Source organism: Octopus sinensis, linkage group LG15 (assembly GCF_006345805.1).
Source record: "Octopus sinensis linkage group LG15, ASM634580v1, whole genome shotgun sequence".
Taxonomy (NCBI): domain Eukaryota; kingdom Metazoa; phylum Mollusca; class Cephalopoda; order Octopoda; family Octopodidae; genus Octopus; species Octopus sinensis.
In genome coordinates, this window is record NC_043011.1 from 51,206,172 (window position 1) to 51,232,731 (window position 26,560).

At 36.3% G+C, this 26,560-nt stretch overlaps 2 protein-coding genes across 10 annotated transcripts in view; one reads left to right on the forward strand and one right to left on the reverse strand.

Moving 5' to 3' along the window:
- The window catches only part of LOC115219765 (acidic mammalian chitinase), a 70,655-nt gene extending 51,699 nt beyond the window's left edge, over positions 1–18,956 (forward strand). Inside the window, exons 11-16 of one of the 7 annotated variants that reach the window (XM_029790008.2) lie at positions 2,654–2,716; positions 6,008–6,070; positions 9,185–9,247; positions 14,380–14,442; positions 15,749–15,811; positions 18,714–18,956. In XM_029790008.2, coding sequence (XP_029645868.1) covers positions 2,654–2,716; positions 6,008–6,070; positions 9,185–9,247; positions 14,380–14,442; positions 15,749–15,811; positions 18,714–18,895 — 497 coding nt within the window. In that variant the 3' untranslated portion in view covers positions 18,896–18,956. Of the gene's footprint in view, positions 1–2,653; positions 2,717–3,433; positions 3,648–6,007; positions 6,071–6,785; positions 6,983–9,184; positions 9,248–12,165; positions 12,411–14,379; positions 14,443–15,748; positions 15,812–18,713 lie in introns of those variants that run through there. The other 6 variants (XM_036509705.1, XM_029790013.2, XM_029790011.2 and 3 more) reach the window with 6 other exon arrangements.
- A 2,995-nt stretch (positions 18,957–21,951) lies between these two features.
- LOC115219687 (acidic mammalian chitinase-like) overlaps positions 21,952–26,560 on the reverse strand; it is a 31,857-nt gene continuing 27,248 nt past the window's right edge. For all 3 annotated transcript variants that reach the window (XM_036509709.1, XM_036509708.1, XM_036509710.1), the window contains exons 9-10: positions 23,105–23,232; positions 21,952–22,160 (exon numbers count right to left, since the gene is read on the reverse strand). In XM_036509709.1, coding sequence (XP_036365602.1) covers positions 22,145–22,160; positions 23,105–23,232 — 144 coding nt within the window. In that variant the 3' untranslated portion in view covers positions 21,952–22,144. The remainder of the gene's footprint in view (positions 22,161–23,104; positions 23,233–26,560) is intronic.

Here is a 26,560-nt window from a genome sequence, read left to right on the forward strand (position 1 = left end):
TGGCCTTGGGCTTACCAAAGCCTTGTGAGTGGATTTGGTCAACATAAACTGCAAAAAAGACCGTTGTCTTTCTTTTTCTCTCTCTCAATGTCATACACACACACACACGTGTGTGTGTGTGTGTAATAGGGATTCCAAGAGTCAAACAGAGCTCACATTAAGCTCTTTGGGTAACAAGAATGACTATGGTTAAGGTTGGGATAAGCCTTAGCATCATTCTGAAAATAGAGGAATTACAATGGTGGAGAGTATGTATATGAATAAGTGAAAGAATAAATGGTTATTCCATTCATTTACAGCTAATTCATAATCTCGTTAGTTATTTGATAAATATTACATCAAGATTAACACATATATGAAATATACTTATAAATATATATGTACATCAATATATATATATATATTACATTTTATAAAGGGCTTAGTAAAATAAATTACTTTGCCACATACTGAACTTTATTTTACTAAGCCCTTTATAAAATGTAATATTTTGAATTCGCCTTAAATGGTCCCTTTACATACTGAATACTTGGTGAAATTGATTAATAATTAATTAATTTTACCCTCAATTGTTGAAATTATATATATATATATGTATATATATATATATATATATATATATATATATATATATATATTATATATATATATATAATATATATATATATGTATATATATAAGTGTGCTGAAAAATTCAACTATCAGGCTAATCTTCAGAACGATTCATGGTAGTTGAAACTATATTTTATAAACATACAAATGATGATGTAATATCTAATATTCTTCAACCAACAAAATTATGAAACATTTGTAAACGAATGGGAATGGAATAAACATCTGTTCTTTCATGTCATGCCACTTATCTGTTCTCTCTCTCTCACTCTCTCTCTCTCTCTCTCTCTCTCTCTCTCTCTCTCTCTATATATATATATATTATATATATATATATATGTATATATATATATATATATATATAATATATATATATATATATATATATATATATATATATATATATATATATATGTATATATATAAGTGTGCTGAAAAATTCAACTATCAGGCTAATCTTCAGAACGATTCATGGTAGTTGAAACTATATTTTATAAACATACAAATGATGATGTAATATCTAATATTCTTCAACCAACAAAATTATGAAACATTTGTAAACGAATGGGAATGGAATAAACATCTGTTCTTTCATGTCATGCCACTTATCTGTTCTCTCTCTCTCACTCTCTCTCTCTCTCACTCTCTCTCTCTCTCTCTCTCTATATATATATATATATATATATATATATATATATATATATGTAAAGTATAATAGCCATCTCAATATGGCTAACCACAAAGTGGGGTGTTAGTGTAGCTTTTTAGCCCCAGGAGATCATTGTCTCTTTTGCAAATACCATAAGGGCACAGATAGTGTGCCTAAAGCCAGCTGGAGACGATGATCTCCTGGGGCTAAAAAGCTACAGTAACACCCCACTTTGTGGTTAGCCATATTGAGATGGCTATTATACTTTACATAGTCGAGTGATTACTGTTTACATCTCGTTCTGAGATTTAATAATGCTATATATAGTTTTCCAATAAGTTTTCACCAGTCAAAAAATACATTTCAATCACTCATGCCCAATGATTGACAATTTACATTTCTGCACTTGAAAGGTTCTTCAGCATGAAACTGTTTTGTAACATGAATTGGCTGTTATGAGACTTAATTATCTATCTATCTATCTGTCTGTCTGTCTATACATGTGTGTGTGTGTGTGTGTGTGTGTGCATATGTATATATATATTCCAGATAGGGTTAAAATCCAAAGTGTGTTCTCTTGCAGCTCATCTGCTTATTCTGTTACTCATATTTGCTTGAGGTGAGGTATGCATGGAGTATATTTTTTTGCAGTTGACGTTGCCGACGCCCGCCTAAGGTCGGCCGGAGAAACGCCGGCGGCACGGCCAAGACGGACGACGCGCGAGCGCGCCGCCGCCTCGACCGCACGCCGAGTACCCCGACGCGACTGGGGGCGCAGCGGTTCGGCAAAAGAGACCGATAGAATAAGTACTGGGCTTACAAAAGAATAAGTCCCGGGGTCGAGTTGCTCGACTAAAGGCGGTGCTCCAGCATGGCCGCAGTCAAATGACTGAAACAAGTAAAAGTAAAAGTAAAAGTAAAAGTAAAAGTATATCAAAACAAGAGATTGGAAAATAGTTTTGCTATTAATTATTCACATATTTCATTTGCTAATAGGAGTAACAAGAGAATACATGCAGGAGAAACATGTACACACGCACACACACACACACACACACACACACACACACACACACACAGACACACACAAACACAGACACACACAGACACAGACACACACAGACACACACACACACACACACACACAGACACACACAGACACAGACACACGCACACACACACACACACAGACACAGACACACACACACACACACACACACACACTCAAGAACAATGCTCAATGCACAAAAGCATACATTATAAATATAAAAACATAAATTATAAAGATTTCTTTTATTCAAATAAAAATTTAGAAATTTAGAAATTCCTATGGAGTTGCCGTGTTGTGTCCTTCATGGGGAGAAAATTAACTTGATATACATTTCATTTCAGGTGCGCCGGATGTCGTAACCTCTGAACCTCCAGCTCAGACACAGACACCAACACCAGGAGACGGTAAGACTGGAACTTGCAGATCTTTTATGAACGACATTGTTTTAATTCATGTATTCATTTAGTTTATATTGCAATTTATTGTTTCCAGTTTAGGTATAAGGCTAGCACTTTAGACACAAACGAACTAGTTAATTACATTGGCCCTATTACTAAACTGTGTTTTATTTTATTGACCCTGGTGTCGGAGGGAAAACAAAGTTGACCTTAGTTTTTGCACTGACATCTGATGACTCTCATCTGACCTTTAGTCTAGATACTCCCACTTACCCATATATAAATGCAGGGCAGCTGTGTATCTTGTCTACGACAAGACACCTGCTTCTCCCTGGCATAAAAATCTCATCTCCTCCTTCTCAAACATCACCACCACTCAGTCAAGAAGGCCTTTCGCTTCTCTCCTGTTTTTCTATCTTTTTTTGTCCTTTCCTGTCTTTCAAGTTACTGGGTAACCCCACTAGTGCTGGTGGAATGAAAACAAACATCAGGTGTACACGGTAAAGTGGTTGATATTATGAAGGGTATCCGGTTGTAAAAATCATGCTAAAGCTGACATAGAATGCGATGCAATTCTGTGGCTCACTGGATCCGACCAAACCACCCAACTCATATCTCTGTTAGTGATATATGTACATACATACATACGTATGTACATATATACATATGTGTGTACACTCACACACTCACATATACACATGTATTCTTTCTTTCACTATTTAGGGGCGTCGTCTAGTACCAGTTGTGTGGGTAAGGCACCAGGAAGCTATGCAATCCCAGGAGACTGCAAAAACTATATGGTATGCTCCAATGGAAATAAACAAATACTTCCCTGTCCTCCTGGAACGTCTTTCAGCACAGCCATTAAAAACTGTGACTTCTCTACAGAAGTGCCCGGATGTTGAAGTTTCTTTGCTATTAAGATACTAAATGAAAAGAAAAAAATTACCGAAACTGAATTTAATTGAAAAATAAAGAAAATTGCTAAGAAATAAAATGTCTTTTTTTTTGTTGTTTTTCAATCTTTATTATTTATTTATTTATTTTGTGAAAGGACCATTTTAAATATTCCAGTATGGTTCAAGCAAGACTCATGATAGTGTACTCTTCGGTTCTATAAGATCTTGCTGCTGTTGTGACACCACTTCTGAAATATTGATTTCAAATTTAGGCACAAGGTCAGCAATTTTGGAAGAGGGGGTATGTTGATTATATCAACCCTCAAAACCCAACTGGTGCTTCTTTATTGACCCCCACAAAAGGATGAAAAGCAAAGTCGACTTCAGCGGAATTTGAACTCAGAGTGTGAAGAAGAATGAAATGCCACTAAGAATTTTGCCCAACATGCTAATAATTCTGCCAGCTTGCCACCTTCCACTTCTGAAATATTAATTTATAATATGGGCATATGGCCACATATTTGATATATATTACCTTTTCTACCACTACTACAACAGTCTCTGTTCTTTACCTCTAGCTTCTTCCTCCACCTCCATCTCCTCTCTCTATCTTTTCCCTCTTACAGTTTGACCACTTCTACGATAGTCACTGTTTCTCACATCTACTCAATTTACACACCACCTCCATTTCATCTCTCTCTGTCTCCTCACTCCTACTATTTGTGTCACTACTAGAACAGTCTCCATTGCTCACATCTACCCAGTTAGATACCACCTCCATCTCATACCTCTTTCCTTTCACTGTTATATTTTCTACCCTTCTACAATGGTTGCTGTTGCTCAAATCTACCTTTTTACATACCACCTCCACCTCATCCCTCTGTATCCTTTTCTAAACATTTTGGTCAGTTCTGCTCTAGGGCTATAGCCCTTCTGAAATTCTCTCTCATGCCAAATTCTGCTAATATCTCAGTGAAGTAGAAGAGTTGTTTGAGCATCAAATAAAATGCTTTGTAACATTCATTCCAGCATCTTACACTTTGTGTTTGAACCCCACCAAGATCAGGCATGGCCTTAATTTTTCCAGAGTCGATAAACATAATATCAGTTTAAGGCAGTGAACTGGTAAAAGAAATGTCAGAATGGGACTTGGTGTGTAGTTGTGTCTTGTGATATTTGTTCAGACCTGCTCTGAGTTCAAATTGCTTGTTGGTCTACCTTGGCAGTAGACTAAATCTATCATACGACTGTACAATCTATGGTATTGGTATATAAACATCATATATATATATAGTATTCCAATAGGTTTTCACCAGTCAAAAAATACATTTCAATCAATCATGCCCAATGATTGACAATTTACATTTCTGCAGTTGAAAGGTTCTTCAGCATAAAACTGTTTTGTAACATGAATTGGCTGTTATGAGACTTAATTATCTCTCTCTCTATATATCTATCTATCTATCTATCTATCTATCTATCTATCTATCTATCTATCTATCTTTCTATCTATCTATCTATCTATCTATCTATCTATCTATCTATCTATCTATCTATCTATCTATCTATCTATCTATCTATCTATCTGTCTGTCTGTCTATACATGTGTGTGTGTGTGTGTGTGTGTGTGTGTGTGTGTGTGTGTGTGCATATGTATATATATATTGCAGATAAGGTTATAATCCAAAGTGTGTTCTCTTGAAGCTCATCTGCTTATTCAGTTGCTCATATTTGTTTGAGGTGGGGTATGCATGGAGTATATTTTATTGCAGAATAATTACATATCAAAACAAGAGATTGGAAAAGAGTTTTGGTATTAATTATTCACATATTTCATTTGCTAATAGGAGTTACAAGATTATACATGCAGGAGAAACATGTACACACACACACACACACCCTCAAACACACACACAGACACACACACACACACACACACACACACAGAGGAACAATGCTCAATGCACAAAAGCATACATTATAAATCATCATCATCATTGTTTAACATCCGCTTTCCATGCTAGCATGGGTTGGACGGTTCAACTGGGGTCTGGGAAGCCAGTCAGATCTGGCAGTGTTTCTACAGCTGGATGCCCTTCCTAAAGCCAACCACTCCGTGAGTGTAGTGGGTGCTTTTTATGTACCACTGACACAGGTGCCAGACGAGGCTGGCGAACGGTCACGCTCAGATGGTGTTTTTTTGTGCCCGCGACACAGGTGCCAGACGAGGCTGGCGAACGGTCACGCTCGGGTGGTGTTTTTTACATATAAATATAAAAACATAAATTATAAAGTTTCTTTTGTTCCAAAAAAAATTATAAATTTAACGATTCCTTTAGAGTTTCCGTGTTGTGTCCTTCATGGGGAGAAAATTAACTTGATATACTTTTCATTTCAGGTGTGCCGGATGTCGTAACCTCTGAACCTCCAGCTCAGACACAGACACCAACACCAGGAGACGGTAAGACTGGAACTTGCAGATCTTTTATGAACGACATTGTTTTAATTCATGTATTCATTTAGTTTATATTGCAATTTATTGTTTCCAGTTTAGGTATAAGGCTAACACTTTAGACACAAACGAACTAGTTAATTACATTGGCCCTAATAGTAAACTGTGTTTTATTTTATTGACCCTTGTGTGGGAGGGAAAAGAAAGTTGACCTCAGTTTTTGCCCTGGCATCTGATCACTCTCTCCTGACCTTTAGTCTAGATACTCCCACATATCCATATATAAATGCAGGGCAGCTGTGTATCTTGTCTACGACAAGACACCTGCTTCTCCCTGGCATAAAAATCTCATCTCCTCCTTCTCAAACATCACCACCACTCAGTCAAGAAGGCCTTTCGCTTCTCTCCTGTTTTTCTATCTTTTTTTGTCCTTTCCTGTCTTTCAAGTTACTGGGTAACCCCACTAGTGCTGGTGGAATGAAAACAAACATCAGGTGTACACGGTAAAGTGGTTGATATTATGAAGGGTATCCGGTTGTAAAAATCATGCTAAAGCTGACATAGAATGCGATGCAATTCTGTGGCTCACTGGATCCGACCAAACCACCCAACTCATATCTCTGTTAGTGATATATGTACATACATACGTATGTATATATATATACATATGTGTGTACACTCACACACTCACATATACACATGTATTCTTTCTTTCACTATTTAGGGGCGTCGTCTAGTACCAGTTGTGTGGGTAAGGCACCAGGAAGCTATGCAATCCCAGGAGACTGCAAAAACTATATGGTATGCTCCAATGGAAATAAACAAATACTTCCCTGTCCTCCTGGAACGTCTTTCAGCACAGCCATTAAAGACTGTGACTTCTCTACAGAAGTGCCCGGATGTTGAAGTTTCTTTGCTATTAAGATACTAAATGAAAAGAAAAAAATTACCGAAACTGAATTTAATTGAAAAATAAAGAAAATTGCTAAGAAATAAAATGTCTTTTTTTTTGTTGTTTTTCAATCTTTATTATTTATTTATTTATTTTGTGAAAGGACCTTTTAAATATTCCAGTATGGTTCAAGCAAGACTCATGATAGTGTACTCTTCGGTTCTATAAGATCTTGCTGCTGTTGTGACACCACTTCTGAAATATTGATTTCAAATTTAGGCACAAGGTCAGCAATTTTGGAAGAGGGGGTATGTTGATTATATCAACCCTCAAAACCCAACTGGTGCTTCTTTATTGACCCCCCACAAAAGGATGAAAAGCAAAGTCGACTTCAGCGGAATTTGAACTCAGAGTGTGAAGAAGAATGAAATGCCACTAAGAATTTTGCCCAACATGCTAATAATTCTGCCAGCTTGCCACCTTCCACTTCTGAAATATTAATTTATAATATGGGCATATGGCCACATATTTGATATATATTACCTTTTCTACCACTACTACAACAGTCTCTGTTCTTTACCTCTAGCTTCTTCCTCCACCTCCATCTCCTCTCTCTATCTTTTCCCTCTTACAGTTTGACCACTTCTACGATAGTCACTGTTTCTCACATCTACTCAATTTACACACCACCTCCATTTCATCTCTCTCTGTCTCCTCACTCCTACTATTTGTGTTACTACTAGAACAGTCTCCATTGCTCACATCTACCCAGTTAGATACCACCTCCATCTCATACCTCTTTCCTTTCACTGTTATATTTTCTACCCTTCTACAATGGTTGCTGTTGCTCAAAGCTACCTTTTTACATACCACCTCCACCTCATCCCTCTGTATCCTTTTCTAAACATTTTGGTCAGTTCTGCTCTAGGGCTATAGCCCTTCTGAAATTCTCTCTCATGCCAATTCTGCTAATATCTCAGTGAAGTAGAAGAGTTGTTTGAGCATCAAATAAAATGCTTTGTAACATTCATTCCAGCATCTTACACTTTGTGTTTGAACCCCACCAAGATCAGGCATGGCCTTAATTTTTCCAGAGTCGATAAACATAATATCAGTTTAAGGCAGTGAACTGGTAAAAGAAATGTCAGAATGGGACTTGGTGTGTAGTTGTGTCTTGTGATATTTGTTCAAACCTGCTCTGAGTTCAAATTGCTTGTTGGTCTACCTTGGCAGTAGACTAAATCTATCATAAAACTGTACAATCTATGGTATTGGTATTTAAACATCATATATATATATATATATATATATATATATATATATTATATATATATATATATATATATATATATATATATATATATACATACATATAATATACATATATATATATATATATATATATATAAAGTTTTCCAATATGTTTTCACCATTCAAAAGATACCTTTCCATCAATCATGCCCAATGATTGACAATTAACATTTCTGCAATTGGCAGTTATGAGACTTAATTATCTATCTATCTATCTATCTATCTATCTATCTATCTATCTATCTATCTATCTATCTATCTATCTATCTATCTATCTATCTATCTATTTATCTATCTATCTATCTATCTATCTATCTATCTATCTATCTATCTATCTATCTATCTATCTATCTATCTATCTATCTATCTATCTGTCTGTCTGTCTGTCTATACATGTGTGTGTGTGCATATGTATATATATATATATATATATGTGTATATAAATATATATATTGCAGATAAGGTTATAATCCAAAGTGTGTTCTCTTGAAGCACATCTGCTTATTCTGGTACTCATATTTGTTTGAGGTGAGGTATGCATGGAGTATATTTTATTGCAGAATAATTACATATCAAAACAAGAGATTGGAAAATAGTTTTGGTATTAATTATTCACATATTTCATTTGCTAATAGGAGTAACAAGAGAATACATGCAGGAGAAACATGTACACACACACACACACACACCCTCACACACACACACACACACACACACACACACACACACACACACACACACACACACACACACACTCACACAAGACCAATGCTCAATGCACAAAAGCATACATTATAAATATAAAAACATAAATTATAAAGTTTCTTGTATTCAAATAAAGATTATAAATTTAACGATTAGAGTTGCTGTGTTGTGTCCTTCATGCGGAGAAAATTAACTTGATATACTTTTCATTTCAGGTGCGCCGGATGTCGTAACCCCTGAACCTCCAGCTCAGACACAGTCACCGACACCAGGAGACGGTAAGACATATACATATAATTTGCTGGCTTGAAAATGCTTTGTGTACAGACATGCACTCATACACACATATGCATGAACCCGTACATGCATACATGCACACACACACACACATGCACACAGTTGACTACTTACTGTAGGCACTAATGTATGTATGTATGTATGTTTATGTGTGTGTGTCTGTGTGTATGTGTGTCTATGTGTGCCTGTGCATGGACATGTGTGCGTGTATATATTTGTCTTTGTGAGTTATGTTTCCTTTGCAAATTTCAAGCCAGTCACTTATAGAAGGCAAGGCTCTTTTGTTTAAGTCAAGACAGCTTTTGGAGATTTTATTTACCTGAACTGGTTGATATATACATATATCTGTATGTTTATGTATGTGTATATATTGTGCGTATGCGTGTGTACAGATATTAAACGGTCATGCATCTCACATTAGCATGCAGATGGGCATGTTTTGTAACTGCTTATATGTCTGCATCCATTTGTATTTGATAAATATATGAGATTGTGAGCATATGCATGCATGAAATTGTATGTGTGTGTGTATATATATATATATAAAAACCAGCTTAGAGAAGAAGAAGAAACGAAACGAAACCAAACGAATCGAATCGAATCAACGCGAAGGCGTTCACTCATACAATAGTGTAATAAATAAAATATATGCATACATACAAACATATATGTGCGTACCTACATCTACATGTATATATACATGCCTATATAAATATATATATATGTGTGTACAGGACACCACAAATAGACGTACACACACACACACACACACATATATGTATAATGTATTTATTTACATGCAAATTTATATACGTAGAGGCACATGGCTTAGTGGCTAGGGTGTCAGCATCATGATCGTAAGATTGTGGTTTTGATTCCTAGACTGGGCGACACGTTGTGTTCTTGAGCAAAACACTTCATTTCACATTGCTTCAATCCACTCAGCTGGCAAAAATGAGTAATGCTGCGATGGACTGGCGTCCCGTCCAGCTGAGGAATACATACGCCATTGAAACTGGGAAACCAGGCCCATGAGCCTGGCTAGGCTTTAGAAAGTGAAAATACTTTCACACTTCCAATTTCAACCATTATGTTGCATTATGAGAATGATGATGTTTCAATAACGAAAGTAATGTTTCGCCGAATTAGTCATATCTATACTATAATAAAGAAAGCTGCTTATCATCTGTAATGTGATAATGTTATAATATTGTTTCACTTTCATTCTTTCACTTTTAGTTCTAATGTGATAACATTAAGATCATCTTATTTCTATTATATTTGAAATGAATGAATAATTTACATCTTAATGTGAAGAACATTACACATCAGCAACTTTCTTTCTTTATGGCCCCACAGTAGAGTGGTGTGTCAGTGTATGTGTTGACTGACATAACGAATGGCTGCAGGTGAAACTCTTGACAAAAAGCAATGAGGTGGCCGGTGTAAGGTATATAAAAATACACATTTACCATTCAGCTACCAGTTAATAATTATCGCAGCAGTTGCAGGGTTTCAACTTAATTACATTTACATATTTACCCTTAAATTAGCATTTAATACATGTGCTTAATATATATATATATATATTAAGAAATTTATCTATAATTATTATTGTGGCATTTACCGTTAAATTAGCAGTTCATAAATGTGCTTCTATTTGGTTAAAATATACTGCATACAAAAATAAAAATATACTACATACATACAACTGCTTACAAAAATATGGATTAATGTATAGTTTTTTTTCTATGTTCATAATTCTTTGTTTACAATTTTGAAAAAAATATGCCACCAAAGAAAAGACATAATCTCTCCAGAAACAAGTATAAAGCAAAGAGGATCGTAGAAAACCAAAGACGAGAGTCTGAAGAGAGAAACAAGAGGAGATTTTCTCAAGATCAGCAAACGCATACTGCAGCATGTCAGACAGAGTCTCAGGAGAAAAGGGAGATAAGACTTTCCCAATATCAGCAAATGCATGCTGCAGCACTTAATGCTGGATCATTAAATCAATGTTTTAATGATTAGACAGAGGTCCAATAGAATAGCTCTCAGAAACAAACTATTTTGGAATTTGTTCTTCACAACTCCTGAAGCTGCTTTCATATATGATCCATCCCATTCTTATAAAATCGATAACTCTGCTCTGTCCAAATTGGTGTGCTAAACACCAATCATCGTTTCTGTAGAGCTTTAAAATTTTTTCAAATGAAATAAATGACATGTGCTGCTCAGGTGGCCAGGTAAGATTGCCAGGACTATCAGTTCCTTCTCAACCTCTTATGGATCTTCTAAAAGGCACTTCCATCCAGTCAAAGGATTTTCTGATCAATATCAGACAATACAACTCTGCATTTCAAATTACAAATTACATACTGTTTACTGCATCTAAGAAGATAGTTAAACATGAATTTACGCCAACATCCAAGTTCAAGGGCAAGTCTATCACCTCATTGGCTCCCTGTTACCCACAAATGAACAACCACAGTTGCTCCAAATTTGCTTAATGAGTGATGTAGGACAACAAACTTGAAGGTGTGAAAATTAGACACAACGCCGACTGCTGCAAAAGAGAGTATATTCACTGACAGATTTTAGGTGTGTTCAAAAATCACATAACCTCCACCCCCAATTTTCCATGACAAGTCAGGGCCCGAAATATTCTAAACGGATGCATAGCATGTTGCTTAGTCGAATTAGCCCATCATTTACTCCACAAATGTTTTGTTGTCAATGCTGCACTTTCCCATATCGCCTGTTTCAATGTAACTGTAATATATTATATACAAACTATGCCATTTTAATCACAAGCAACGCCAGGTATCTCTATTAGCGATATATGTATGTACACTCACACACTCACATATACACATGTATTCTTTCTTTCACCATTTAGGGGCGTCGTCTAGTGCCAGTTGTGTGGGTAAGGCACCAGGAGGCCATGCAATCCCAGGAGACTGCAAAAACTATATAGTATGCTCTAATGGAATAATACATATACTTCCCTGTCCTCCGGGAACTTCTTTCAGCGAGGCCATTAAAGTCTGTGACTACTCTTCGAAAGTGCCCGGATGTTGAAGTTTGTTTGCTATTAAGATACTAAATGAAAAGAAAAAATTAACGAAACTGAATGTAACTGAATTGTTGGAGCACTGCACCCTTCAAAACTTCCATGCTTCCTGAGATTTGCCAACACTACACCTGATTTTCCCCCCTCCATACACACGCAAGCATGGATCTGACTCAAACACTGTTCGCTTTCCAGACATTTGTACATCACTGCATATGCTTTATACACACTTTTGACAAGTTGTGGTGCACCTGAGCACTGTATACAATAATTTCATTATTATTATTATATTATTGTAATTGAAAAATAAACAAAATTGTTAAGAAATAAAATGTCTTTTTTTTGTTGTTTTTCAATCTTTATTTATTTTGTGAGAGGACCTTTTAAATATTCCAGTATGGTTCAAGCAAGACTCATGATAGTGTACTCTTCAGTTCTATAAGATCTTGCTGCTGCTGTGACACCACTTCTGAAATATTGATTTATAATATGGGCATATGGCCACATATTTGATATATATTACCTTTTCTACCACTACCACAACAGTCTCTGTTCTTTACCTCTAGCTTCTTCCTCCACCTCCATCTCTTCTCTCTATCTTTTCCCTCTTACAGTTTGACCACTTCTACGATAGTCACTGTTTCTCACATCTACTCAATTTACACACCACCTCCATTTCATCTCTCTCTGTCTCCTCACTCCTACTATTTGTGTCACTACTAGAACGGTCTCCATAGCTCACATCTACCCAGTTAGATACCACCTCCATCTCATACCTCTTTCTTTTCACTGTTATATTTTTTACCTTTCTACAATGGCTGCTGTTGCTCAAATCTACCTATTTACATACCACCTCCACCTCATCCCTCTGTATCCTTTTCTAAACATTTTGGTCAGTTCTGCTCTAGGGCTATAGCCCTTCTGAAATTCTCTCTCATCCCAAATCCTGCTAATATCTCAGTGAAGAAGAAGAGTTGTTTGGGCATCAAATAAAATGCTTTGTAACATTCATTCCAGCATCTTACACTTTGTGTTTGAACCCCACCAAGATCAGGCATGACCTTAATTTTTCCAGAGTCGATAAACATAATATCAGTTGAAGGCAGTGAACTGGTAAAAGAAATGTCAGAATGGGACTTGGTGTGTAGTTGTGTCTTGTGATATTTGTTCAAACCTGCTCTGAGTTCAATTTGCTTGTTGGTCTACCTTGGCAGTAGACTAAATCTATCATATGACTGTACAATCTATGGTATTGGTATATAAACATCATATATATATATATATAGTATTCCAATAGGTTCTCACCAGTCAAAAAATACATTTCAATCAATCATGCCCAATGATTGACAATTTACATTTCTGCACTTAAAAGGTTCTTCAGCATGAAACTGTTTTGTAAGATAAGTTGGCTGTTATGAGACTTAATTATCTCTCTCTCTATCTATCTATCTATCTATCTATCTATCTTTCTATCTATTTATCTATCTATCTATCTATCTATCTATCTATCTATCTATCTATCTATCTATCTATCTATCTATCTATCTATCTATCTATCTATCTGTCTGTCTGTCTATACATGTGTGTGTGTGTGTGTGTGTGTGTGTGTGTGTGTGTGTGTGCATATGTATATATATATATATATTGCAGATAAGGTTATAATCCAAAGTGTGTTCTCTTGAAGCTCATCTGCTTATTCAGTTGCTCATATTTGTTTGAGGTGGGGTCTGCGTGGAGTATATTTTATTGCAGAATAATAATTACATATCAAAACAAGAGATTGGAAAAGAGTTTTGGTATTAATTATTCACATATTTCATTTGCTAATATGGGATGCAATATTATACATGCAGGAGAAACATGTACACACACACACAAAAACAATGCTCAATACACAAAAGCATACATTATAAATATAATAACATAAATTATAAAGTTTCTTGTATTCAAATAAAAATTATAAATTTAACGATTCCTTTAGAGTTGCCATGTTGTGTCTTTCATGGGGAGAAAATTACCTTGATATACTCTTCATTTCAGGTGCGCCGGATGTTGTAACCCCTGAATCTCCAGCTCAGACAGAGACACAGAAACCAGGAGACGGTAAGACTGGAACATGCAGATCGTTTATGAATGACATTGTTTTAAATCATGTATTCATTCAGTTTATATTGCAATTTATTGTTTCCAGTTTAGGTATAAGGCTAGCACTTTAGACACAAACGAACTAGTTAATTACATTGGCCCTATTACTAAACTGTGTTTTATTTTATTGACCCTGATGTCGGAGGGAAAAGAAAGTAGACCTCAGTTTTTGCACTGGCATCTGATCACTCTCATCTGACCTTTAGTCTAGATACTCTCACTTACCCATATATAAGTGCAGGGCAGCTGGGTATCTTGTTTATGACAAGACACCTGCTTCTCCCTGACATAAAAATGGCATCTCCTCCTTCTCAAATACCACCACTACTCAGTCAAGAAGGCCTTTGTCTTTTCTGCTATTTTTTTTGTCTTTTCTTGTCCTTTCCTGTTTTTCAAGTTACTGGGTAACCCCACTAGTGCTGGTGGAATGAAAACAAGCATCCAGTGTACACTGTAAAGTGGTTGACATTAGGAAGGGCATCCAGCTGTAAAAATTATGCTAAAGCTGACATAGAATGCGATGCAATTCTGTGGCTCACCGGATCCTACCAAACCACCCAACTCATGCCAGCTTGGAAAAGAGATGCTTAATGATGATGGTGATTATGATGATGATGAATGTTAAAAGTCAGCAAAAATACCTCAAGTAATTTTTCCATTACACATAGGATTTCGTGGATTTGTTACTTTCAGTTTATATAATGCAATTTATAAGCAACAGAGTGGTTGGTTCCAAGATTCCAAAAGAGTTCAGCAGTTCAGTGTGGTGTATATATATATATATATATATATATATATATATATATATATATTGCTGATTGGGTTATAATCCAAAGTGTGTTCTCTTGAAGCACATCTGCTTATACTTGTACACATATTTGTTTGAGGTGAGGTATGCATGGAGTATATTTTATTGCAGAATAATAATTACATATCAAAACAAGAGATTGGAAAATAGTTTTGGTATTAATTATTCACATATTTCATTTGCTAATAGGAGTAACAAGAGAATACATGCAGGAGAAACATGTACACACACACACACACACACCCTCACACACACACACACACACACACACACACACACACACACACACACACTCACACAAGACCAATGCTCAATGCACAAAAGCATACATTATAAATAAAAACATAAATTATAAAGTTTCTTGTATTCAAATAAAAATTATAAATTTAACGATTAGATTTGCCGTGTTGTGACTTTCATGCGGAGAAAATTAACTTGATATACTCTTCATTTCAGGTGCGCCGGATGTCGTAACCCCTGAACCTCCAGCTCAGACACAGTCACCGACACCAGGAGACGGTAAGACATATAAATATAATTTGCTGGCTTGAAAATGCTTTGTGTACAGACATGCACTCATACACACATATGCATGAACCCGTACATGCATACATGCACACACACACACACATGCACACAGTTGACTACTTACTGTAGGCACTAATGTATGTATGTATGTATGTTTATGTGTGTGTGTCTGTGTGTATGTGTGTCTATGTGTGCCTGTGCATGGACATGTGTGCATGTATATATTTGTCTTTGTGAGTTATGTTTCCTTTGCAAATTTCAAGCCAGTCACTTATAGAAGGCAAGGCTCTTTTGTTTAAGTCAAGACAGCTTTTGGAGATTTTATTTACCTGAACTGGTTGATATATACATATATCTGTATGTTTATGTATGTGTATATATTGTGCGTATGCGTGTGTACAGATATTAAACGGTCATGCATCTCACATTAGCATGCAGATGGGCATGTTTTGTAACTGCTTATATGTCTGCATCCATTTGTATTTGATAAATATATGAGATTGTGAGAATATGTATGCATGAAATTGTATGTGTGTGTGTATATATATATATATAAAAACCAGCTTAGAGAAGAAGAAGAAACGAAACGAAACCAAACGAATTGAATCGAATCGACGCGAAGGCGTTCACTCATACAATAGTGTAATAAATAAAATATATGCATACATACAAACATATATGTGCGTACCTACATCTACATGTATATATACATGCCTATATAAATATATATACGTGTGTACAGGACACCACAAATAGACGTACACACACACACACACACATATATGTATAATGTATTTATTTACATGCAAATTTATATGCGTAGAGGCACGTGGCTTAGTGGCTAGGGTGTTAGCATCATGATCGTAAGATTGTGGTTTCGATTCCTAGACTGGGCGACACGTTGTGTTCTTGAGCAAAACACTTCATTTCACATTGCTCCAATCCACTCAGCTGGCAAAAATGAGTAATGCTGCGATGGACTGGCGTCCCGTCCAGCTGAGGAATACATATGCCATTGAAACTGGGAAACCAGGCCCATGAGCCTGGCTAGGCTTTAGAAAGTGAAAATACTTTCACACTTCCAATTTCAACCATTATGTTGCATTATGAGAATGATGATGTTTCAATAACGAAAGTAATGTTTCGCCGAATTAGTCATATCTATACTATAATAAAGAAAGCTGCTTATCATCTGTAATGTGATAATGTTATAATATTGTTTCACTTTCATTCTTTCACTTTTAGTTCTAATGTGATAACATTAAGATCATCTTATTTCTATTATATTTGAAATGAATGAATAATTTACATCTTAATGTGAAGAACATTACACATCAGCAACTTTCTTTCTTTATGGCCCCACAGTAGAGTGGTGTGTCAGTGTATGTGTGACTGACATAACGAATGGCTGCAGGTGAAACTCTTGACAAAAAGCAATGAGGTGGCCGGTGTAAGGTATATAAAAATACACATTTACCATTCAGCTACCAGTTAATAATTATCGCAGCAGCAGTTGCAGGGTTTCAACTTAATTACATTTACATATTTACCCTTAAATTAGCATTTAATACATGTGCTTAATATATATATATATATATATATTAAGAAATTATCTATAATTATTATTGTGGCATTTACCGTTAAATTAGCAGTTCATAAATGTGCTTCTATTTGGTTAAAATATACTGCATACAAAAATAAAAATATTACATACATACAACTGCTTACAAAAATATGGATTAATGTATAGTTTTTTTTCTATGTTCATAATTCTTTGTTTACAATTTTGAAAAAAATATGCCACCAAAGAAAAGACATAATCTCTCCAGAAACAAGTATAAAGCAAAGAGGATCGTAGAAAACCAAAGGCGAGAGTCTGAAGAGAGAAACAAGAGGAGATTTTCTCAAGATCAGCAAACGCATACTGCAGCCTGTCAGACAGAGTCTCAGGAGAAAAGGGAGATAAGACTTTCCCAATATCAGCAAATGCATGCTGCAGCACTTAATGCTGGATCATTAAATCAATGTTTTAATGATTAGACAGAGGTCCAATAGAATAGCTCTCAGAAACAAACTATTTTGGAATTCGTTCTTCACAACTCCTGAAGCTGCTTTCATATATGATCCATCCCATTCTTATAAAATCGATAACTCTGTCCAAATTGGTGTGCTAAACACCAATCATCGTTTCTGTAGAGCTTTAAAATTTTTTCAAATGAAATAAATGACATGTGCTGCTCAGGTGGCCAGGTAAGATTGCCAGGACTATCAGTTCCTTCTCAACCTCTTATGGATCTTCTAAAAGGCACTTCCATCCAGTCAAAGGATTTTCTGATCAATATCAGACAATACAACTCTGCATTTCAAATTACATCGTTTACTGCATCTAAGAAGATAGTTAAACATGAATTTACGCCAACATCCAAGTTCAAGGGCAAGTCTATCACCTCATTGGCTCCCTGTTACCCACAAATGAACAACCACAGTTGCTCCAAATTTGCTTTATGAGTGATGTAGGACAACAAACCTGAAGGTGTGAAAATTAGACACAACGCCGACTGCTGCAAAAGAGAGTATATTCACTGACAGATTTTAGGTGTGTTCAAAAATCACATAACCTCCACCCCCAATTTTCCATGACAAGTCAGGGCCCGAAATATTCTAAACGGATGCATAGCATGTTGCTTAGTCGAATTAGCCCATCATTACTCCACAAATGTTTTGTTGTCAATGTTGCACTTTCCCATATCGCCTGTTTCAATGTAACTGTAATATATTATATACAAACTATGCCATTTTAATCACAAGCAACGCCAGGTATCTCTGTTAGCGATATATGTATGTACACTCACACACTCACATATACACATGTATTCTTTCTTTCACCATTTAGGGGCGTCGTCTAGTGCCAGTTGTGTGGGTAAGGCACCAGGAGGCCATGCAATCCCAGGAGACTGCAAAAACTATATGGTATGCTCTAATGGAATAAAATTTATATTTCCCTGTCCTCCGGGAACTTCTTTCAACGAGGCCATTAAAGTCTGTGACTACTCTTCGAAAGTGCCCGGATGTTGAAGTTTGTTTGCTATTAAGATACTAAATGAAAAGAAAAAATTAACGAAACTGAATGTAACTGAATTGTTGGAGCACTGCACTGCACCCTTCAAAACTTCCATGCTTCCTGAGATTTGCCAACACTACACCTGATTTTCCCCCCTCCATACACACGCAAGCATGGATCTGACTCAAACACTGTTCGCTTTCCAGACATTTGTACATCACTGCATATGCTTTATACGCACTTTTGACAAGTTGTGGTGCACCTGAGCACTGTATACAATAATTTCATTATTATTATTATATTATTGTAATTGAAAAATAAACAAAATTGTTAAGAAATAAAATGTGTTTTTTTTGTTGTTTTTCAATCTTTATTATTTATTTATTTATTTTGTGAAAGGACCTTTTAAATATTCCAGTTTGGTTCAAGCAAGACTCATGATAGTGTACTCTTTGGTTCTATAAGATCTTGCTGCTGTTGTGACACCACTTCTGAAATATTGATTTCAAATTTAGGCACAAGGCCAGCAATTTTGTAAGAGGGGGTATGTTGATTATATCAACCCTCAAAAGCCATCTGGTGCTTACTTTATTGACCCCAAAAGATGAAAAGCAAAGTCGACTTCAGCAGAATTTGAACTCAGAGTGTGAAGATGGATGAAATGCCACTAAGAAGTTTGCCCAACATGCTAATAATTCTGCCAGCTTGCCACCTTCCACTTCTGAAATATTAATTTATAATATGGGCATATGGCCACATATTTGATATATATTACCTTTTCTACCACTACCACAACAGTCTCTGTTCTTTACCTCTAGCTTCTTCCTCCACCTCCATCTCCTCTCTCTATCTTTTCCCTCTTACAGTTTGACCACTTCTACGATAGTCACTGTTTCTCACATCTACTCAATTTACACACCACCTCCATTTCATCTCTCTCTGTCTCCTCACTCCTACTATTTGTGTCACTACTAGAACAGTCTCCATAGCTCACATCTACCCAGTTAGATACCACCTCCATCTCATACCTCTTTCCTTTCACTTTTATATTTTCTACCCTTCTACAATGGTTGCTGTTGCTCACATCTACCTATTTACATACCACCTCCACCTCATCCCTCTGTATCCTTTTCTAAACATCTTGGTCAGTTCTGCTCTAGGGCTATAGCCCTTCTGAAATTCTCTCTCATCCCAAGTCTTGCTAATATCTCAGTGAAGTAGAAGAGTTGTTTGAGCATCAAATAAAATGCTTTGTAACATTCATTCCAGCATCTTACACTTTGTGTTTGAACCCCACCAAGATCAGGCATGGCCTTAATTTTTCCAGAGTCGATAAACATAATATCAGTTGAAGGCAGTGAACTGGTAAAAGAAATGTTAGAATGGGACTTGGTGTGTAGTTGTGTCTTGTGATATTTGTTCAGACCTGCCCTGAGTTCAAATTGCGTGTTGGTCTACCTTGGCAGTAGACTAAATCTATCATGAAGTTTAACACAATCTCCAGTGACTGTAACTGAGTCTACTCTAATGCAAGCATTGAGGCCAGGTTCCCTGGTTTGAAGATAAGTTCTGCCCTCCCTCATTCCTCTCCAACCGTCTTTCCTGTCTTGGAAGCCTGATAAAGGATCATAGGCATTGCCATTTCTTTGAAACAAAGAAAAAAAAAAAAAAGAAAAACTCGGAAAAAAGAAGAAAGAAAAGAAAAAAGAAAAACCAAAAGTGGAAAGAAAGCAACATAAGTATTTCTTATAAAGTGGGAGTCAAAAATCGGGCACAAAATAAGTTCAACATGCTCCAGAATTGTCAAAGACATGCTTCAATTTTTCTAAAGCTGAATAAAATATACAAAATAATGATGAATATGCATGTACTTGTACATGATGAACAAAATGAATAATAATAATCCTTTCTGTTAAAAGCACATAGGAGGAGGAATCTAATCGATTACATTGACCCCAGTGTTTCACTGGTTCTTAATTTATCAACCCTGAAAGGATGAAAGACAAGAATGACCTCAGTGGAATTTGAATTCAGAACATAGCAACAGATGAAATGCCAGTAAGCATTTCACCTTAATAATAACATGATATAAATAAAATGTGAAATGTTTTGGTGTGACTTTTGGTCCATCCTGTACATCCTATATAATTTCATATTGAACATCAGCCATACCAAACACACATGGTTTGAGTGAAACTGTTGAGGGCATGTCTACTGCACAAAACTCTTGTGTTTTGATCACTACATTAAACAAACTTTTTTCTTTCTGCCTTTAACCTTCCAATGCGGAGTATCGGTCACTTATAGTTGAATTCCATGTCGCATAATTTTTTGCTTCTGTACTTATACTCTTCCATGAATGTCCCCCTTTCTCTAGTTCTTTTTGTGTTGATCTACGCCACAAATTCTTAGGCCTACCTTTCTTTCTATATCCATTCGGATTCCACTGTAAAGCACTTTTCGCTACATTTGGTGTGACTTCTCTAATTGTGCTACCAATCCACTTCCACTTTTTCTTAAATATTTGCTCCCTAATTGAAACTTGATTTGCTCTTTGCCATAGCTCCATATTGCTTATGTGTTCGGGCCATCTAATTTTAAGTATACTACGCAAGCATCTGTTGATGAATGATTGTATTTGCTTATTTGACTTAACTGTTGTTCACCATATCTCAGCCCCATACAATAACACCACTTTTACGTTAGTGTTAAAAATTCATATTTTGTTCTTTATTGAAATTACACTTGCGCTCCATACTTTCTTTAACAGGTGAAAAGCGGTCCTTGCCTTACTTATTCTCGTCTTAATACCTTCATTAGTGCTGCCTGAAAACGTTATCTTACTACCTAAATACGTAAACTCGGCTACATTCTCTAGTTCACTGGTTTCGACTTTAATACGTTCGCTGCTTTCTTCATTAATGCGCATAATTTTTGATTTGTCACGGTTGACTTTCAGTCCTAGTTTGGCAGCTATTGCTTCTAATTTTGACGTTTTATTTTGCATTTGGCTATATGTTTGAGAAATTAAACAAACTAGTAAACAAAAACAACAATCCAAACACCCATGAAAATTGTTGATGATATTTTATTTCTTTAAGTCGTATGACAATAATGAGAAAATTATAGATGTTACAGAGTGTATATTTGTTGTCAATGTGTTGGGAATATTTGCTAGTTTCTCTAGTAACCACATATACAAACACCTCTATGTTGTCTCTACAGGAATTGTTTGTCCATTTTAGAATTATCCTCCAGTTTATTTAGGATCTTGTTTCACTGCGAAAAGTAAAGACAAAAAAGAAAAGAATATTTTAATGCAAGGGACAGGTGGAGCATTTGTAGTCTCTCATGGTGTATCTTCTCATTTATGGTGCGAGCTTTACAGTTACACGGCTTAAGCTTTAAGATAAGTATATTACTGCTGGTGGGATAAATCAGGTGTAACAGGATGTGAAATTCCCACACTGGATGGGTGCTGCTCGCATCCTTTACATCAAATATTAATTGAAGAATGAGTCAAGATTTTCCGTTAACTTCAACAATATAAATATTTATTCTTTGATTCGCAATATAAACGTTTCCTTCCTCTGGGCGAATCAGCAACCTAGGACCTTTGTGGCAGTAGTCTAGTGGAGTGAGTCAATCCTGCCCATTCAAGCATAGTGGGGATGCGCCATGAGGTAGCAGCTCAAGAGAGCTGCTGGAGACACGTCTGTATCGTTCAGCTGCTAGCATCAAAAGAGAGAGATACCAGAGAATTTCGCTGCTGCTAGTTTTCTGCGCATGCGCACGAGGGATCTTCCGGCAGGCCTTCCAGAAGATTCCAACCCCGCGCATGCGTGCTGGAGATTTCCAAGGTGGCGTCACTACACAGGTAACAGTTAACAGTTGTGAAGATAAGTGTGAGCATGATTGTTATGTGATGGCCACAAGTGAAGGTAGCAATAAATGATGTCAAAGAAGGGAAAAACAAATGAAGTGGCAGCAGCAGCTCTGTTGTTTGTCTCTCTTACTTCTGGTCTGAGAGCAACAGTGGCAGTGGCTGTGGTGGTGGTTGTGGAGGTAGCGGCAGTGGTGGATGATGATGAGAAGGAGGAGGAGGAGGAGGAGAAAGAACAAGAGGTAAAATAAACGAAAGAGGAAAAAGAAGGGCAGGGGAATAGAGTATGTTGCAGGTTGTTTACTGCTTGGCTGACAGTAAAAAGAAGTGATTGACTTACCTCATCAATATTTTATTAATCTGTCTCAGCAGTGGATAATCACCATCACCACATAGATTATTGAAGTCGTCCATGTCTAATGTCCACACACTTACACCACCAAACCCCATCTTCTTCATCCATTCAGCCTAAAACAAAAAAAAATGGACAACATAAAGAAAAACACACACACACACACACATATATATACATATATATATATATATATATATATATATATATATATATATACACATCAGAGGCAACTCCAGGTCGTCATCATCATCGTTTAACATCCGCTTCCATGCTAGCATGGATTGGACGATTTGACTGAGGGCTGGCGAACCAGATGGCTGCACCAGGTTCCAATCTGATCTGAAAGAGTTTCTACAGCTGGATGCCCTTCCTAACGCCAACCACTCCGAGAGTGTAGTGGGTGCTTTTACATGTCACTGGCACAAGGGCCAGTCAGGTAGTGCTGGCAACAGTCATGCTCAAATGGTGTTTTTATATGTCACCTGCATAGAAGCCAGTCCAGCGGCACTGGTAACGACCTTGCTCAAATGTTTTCTCACGTGCCACCAGCACAAGTCCCAGTAAGGCATTTTATTTCATTCCATTCATATATTAACCATTTCAGGGTTAAGTTATTTTTGGAGTATTTTCCCATTATGCACCGTTTTGGGTATTTATACCCCAAAACCCCAAATATCTCAATAACTACTGGTCCGATTTACATGAAATTTGTTTTATTCCATTCATATTCACATTTCAGGGGCCCTTTCCTTTCAAATTATTTTCTCTTTATGCACCAGTTTGGCTGTGTAACATTGCTAGCAAGCAATGATCACAGGACTTATTCTTTGTCAACCCAGTACTTATTCTATTGGTCTCTTTTGCCAAACTGCTAAGTTACAGGGGCATAAACACACCAACATTGGTTGTCAAGCAATGGTGGGAGACAAGCACATATACAAAGACACACAAACATAAATATATACACACACATATATACATGATGGGCTGCTTTCAATTTCTGTCTACCAAATCCACTCAAAAGGCTTTGGTCAGCCTGAGGCTATAGTAGAAGACACTTGCCCAAGGTGCCATGCAGTGGGACTGAACCCAGAACCATGTGGTTGGGAAGCAAGCGTCTTACCACACAGTCACACCTGCAACTTATTATATATAATAATTATCTAAAATATATATATATATATGATGTATTTTATATATATATGATGTATTTTATATATATATATATATATATATATGTCCTCTTTCTTGTACCTCTCTCCCCCTCCCTTCCTCTCTCTTCTCTCTTTTTCTCTTTCCCTGGCCAGGTAACCGTGTACCTCCTCTATAGCATGATACCTATTTCTGCCTCTCTGTCTTTCTCTGTCACACTCTAATCTTTCATCATCCGACACAAGATCCACTTCTCCAAAGCCCTCACCCCTCTCAAAATTCCTTGCCTAGCAAGTTACTTAGTGACCCTACTGGTGCTGGTGCCATGTAAAAAACATTCAGTTCTCACTGTAAAGTTGTTGGAATTTGGAAGGGCATCCAACTGTAAAAATCATGCCAAAACTGACCTTGCCAATGCTAGTGCCACATTAAAAACCACTAAGTCCACTTTGTACAGTGGTTGGTTTTATGGAGGGCATCCAACAGTAAAAACCCTGCCAAAACTGACACAGTAGCCTGGGCTAGTCTTCTACCTGGCTGTCAATCATCCTACCCATGATGATAATGATTATGATGATATGTATGTATGTATCAACATCATCGTCCTTTAATGTCCGCTTTTCATGCTGGCATGGGTTGGACTGTTTGACTGAGGACTGGTGAGCCAGAAGGCTGCACCAGGCTCCAATCTGACAAGTTTCTACAGCTGGATGCTCTTTCTAATTGCCAACCACTCTGAGAGTTTAGTGGGTGCTTTTTATGTGCCAGTCGGGCAGTACTGGCATCGACCAAGCTTGAATGGTGCATTTTACGTACCACCAGCACAGGAGCCAGTCAGGCGGCACTAGCAATGACCACACTTAAATGGTACTTTTTATGTGCCACCGGCATGTATGTATTATATATATATATATATAATGCATATATATATGAATCAGAAATAGAAAAACAAAACAATAACAATAAATTGAACGATTATAAATTCAATTCAATTTAAATATCTTATACAAACAAATGACACATCTCATAAATTACAGCTGTTTTCGCTTCATTAATAAAATGAAGTTTTTCAAGACTAATCAAATCCGTTTACATATGTAATATGCCTTAGGTGTATTTTACACCTAGCTAAACTGTTATTTGAATTGATACATATATATACATATATATAATATGTAAATATAATATATATAATACATATTATACATTATATATAATATTTATAATATATATATATGTGTGAGGGCGGTGAGCTGGCAGAAGCGTTAGCGCGCCGGGCGAAATGCTTAGCTGTATATCGTCTGTTGTTACGTTCTGAGTTCAAATTCTGCCGAGGTTGACTTTGCCTTTCATCCTTTCGGGGTCGATAAATAAAGTACCAGTTTCGCACTGGGGTCGATGTAATCGACTTAATCCGTTTGTCTGTCCTTGTTTGTCCCCTCTATGTTGTGGGCAGTAAAGAAATAAATATATATATATATATATATGTGTGTGTGTGTGTATGCCAATATATGTGTGTGTGTATATATATATATATATATAATATATACATATCTACTTATATGCTTATATATACATTCCTTCACACATACATATGTATATGAATGTATGTATATATATATGTATATGTATATATATACACACACACATACACATGATGATAATAATTTCATTGGGGGTATGTAACTCTGGTATTACCATATTAAACTAATCCATGGATATTGGCAATCAGACAAAGTTATAAACTGGATATCATTTGCTCTACCAAAGAAATGCTTGAAAATCCACAAGTATCTGTTTTTTTATAATGACAGACAAGAAGAACGGAGTGCACAAGTCATTTTACTATTTCAATCTACAACCTTGCAATATTATGTAATTATTCACACAATTATGGACTACTTTCCATTTGCTATTTGGGGTAATTTTGATTATACATGCTAAATAAGATTGTTCAGAATTATGTGTAAAATAACATGCTGAATGAACTGAAAGAACACTGAATATATACATTCTGAGTTGGGCATATCCATATGAAAATATTTATATTGGGTTTTCCGGAAAGTTCGTGCTGATTTATAGTAGCTTACTTTTCGACTTATTTTAGAACATGGTTGAGTCCATAAAATAGGACTTGACTACACCTCCATTTAGAGCACAGTTTAAGCTATCTTTTTGTGGAAGAAGGTTTATGTTCCTATAACCTGTGTTAATTCTGTAACCCTTTAAAATGGAAGATAAGAAAGTTCATTTTTGGCACTTGATGCTTTGGGAACCAGACAAAAATTG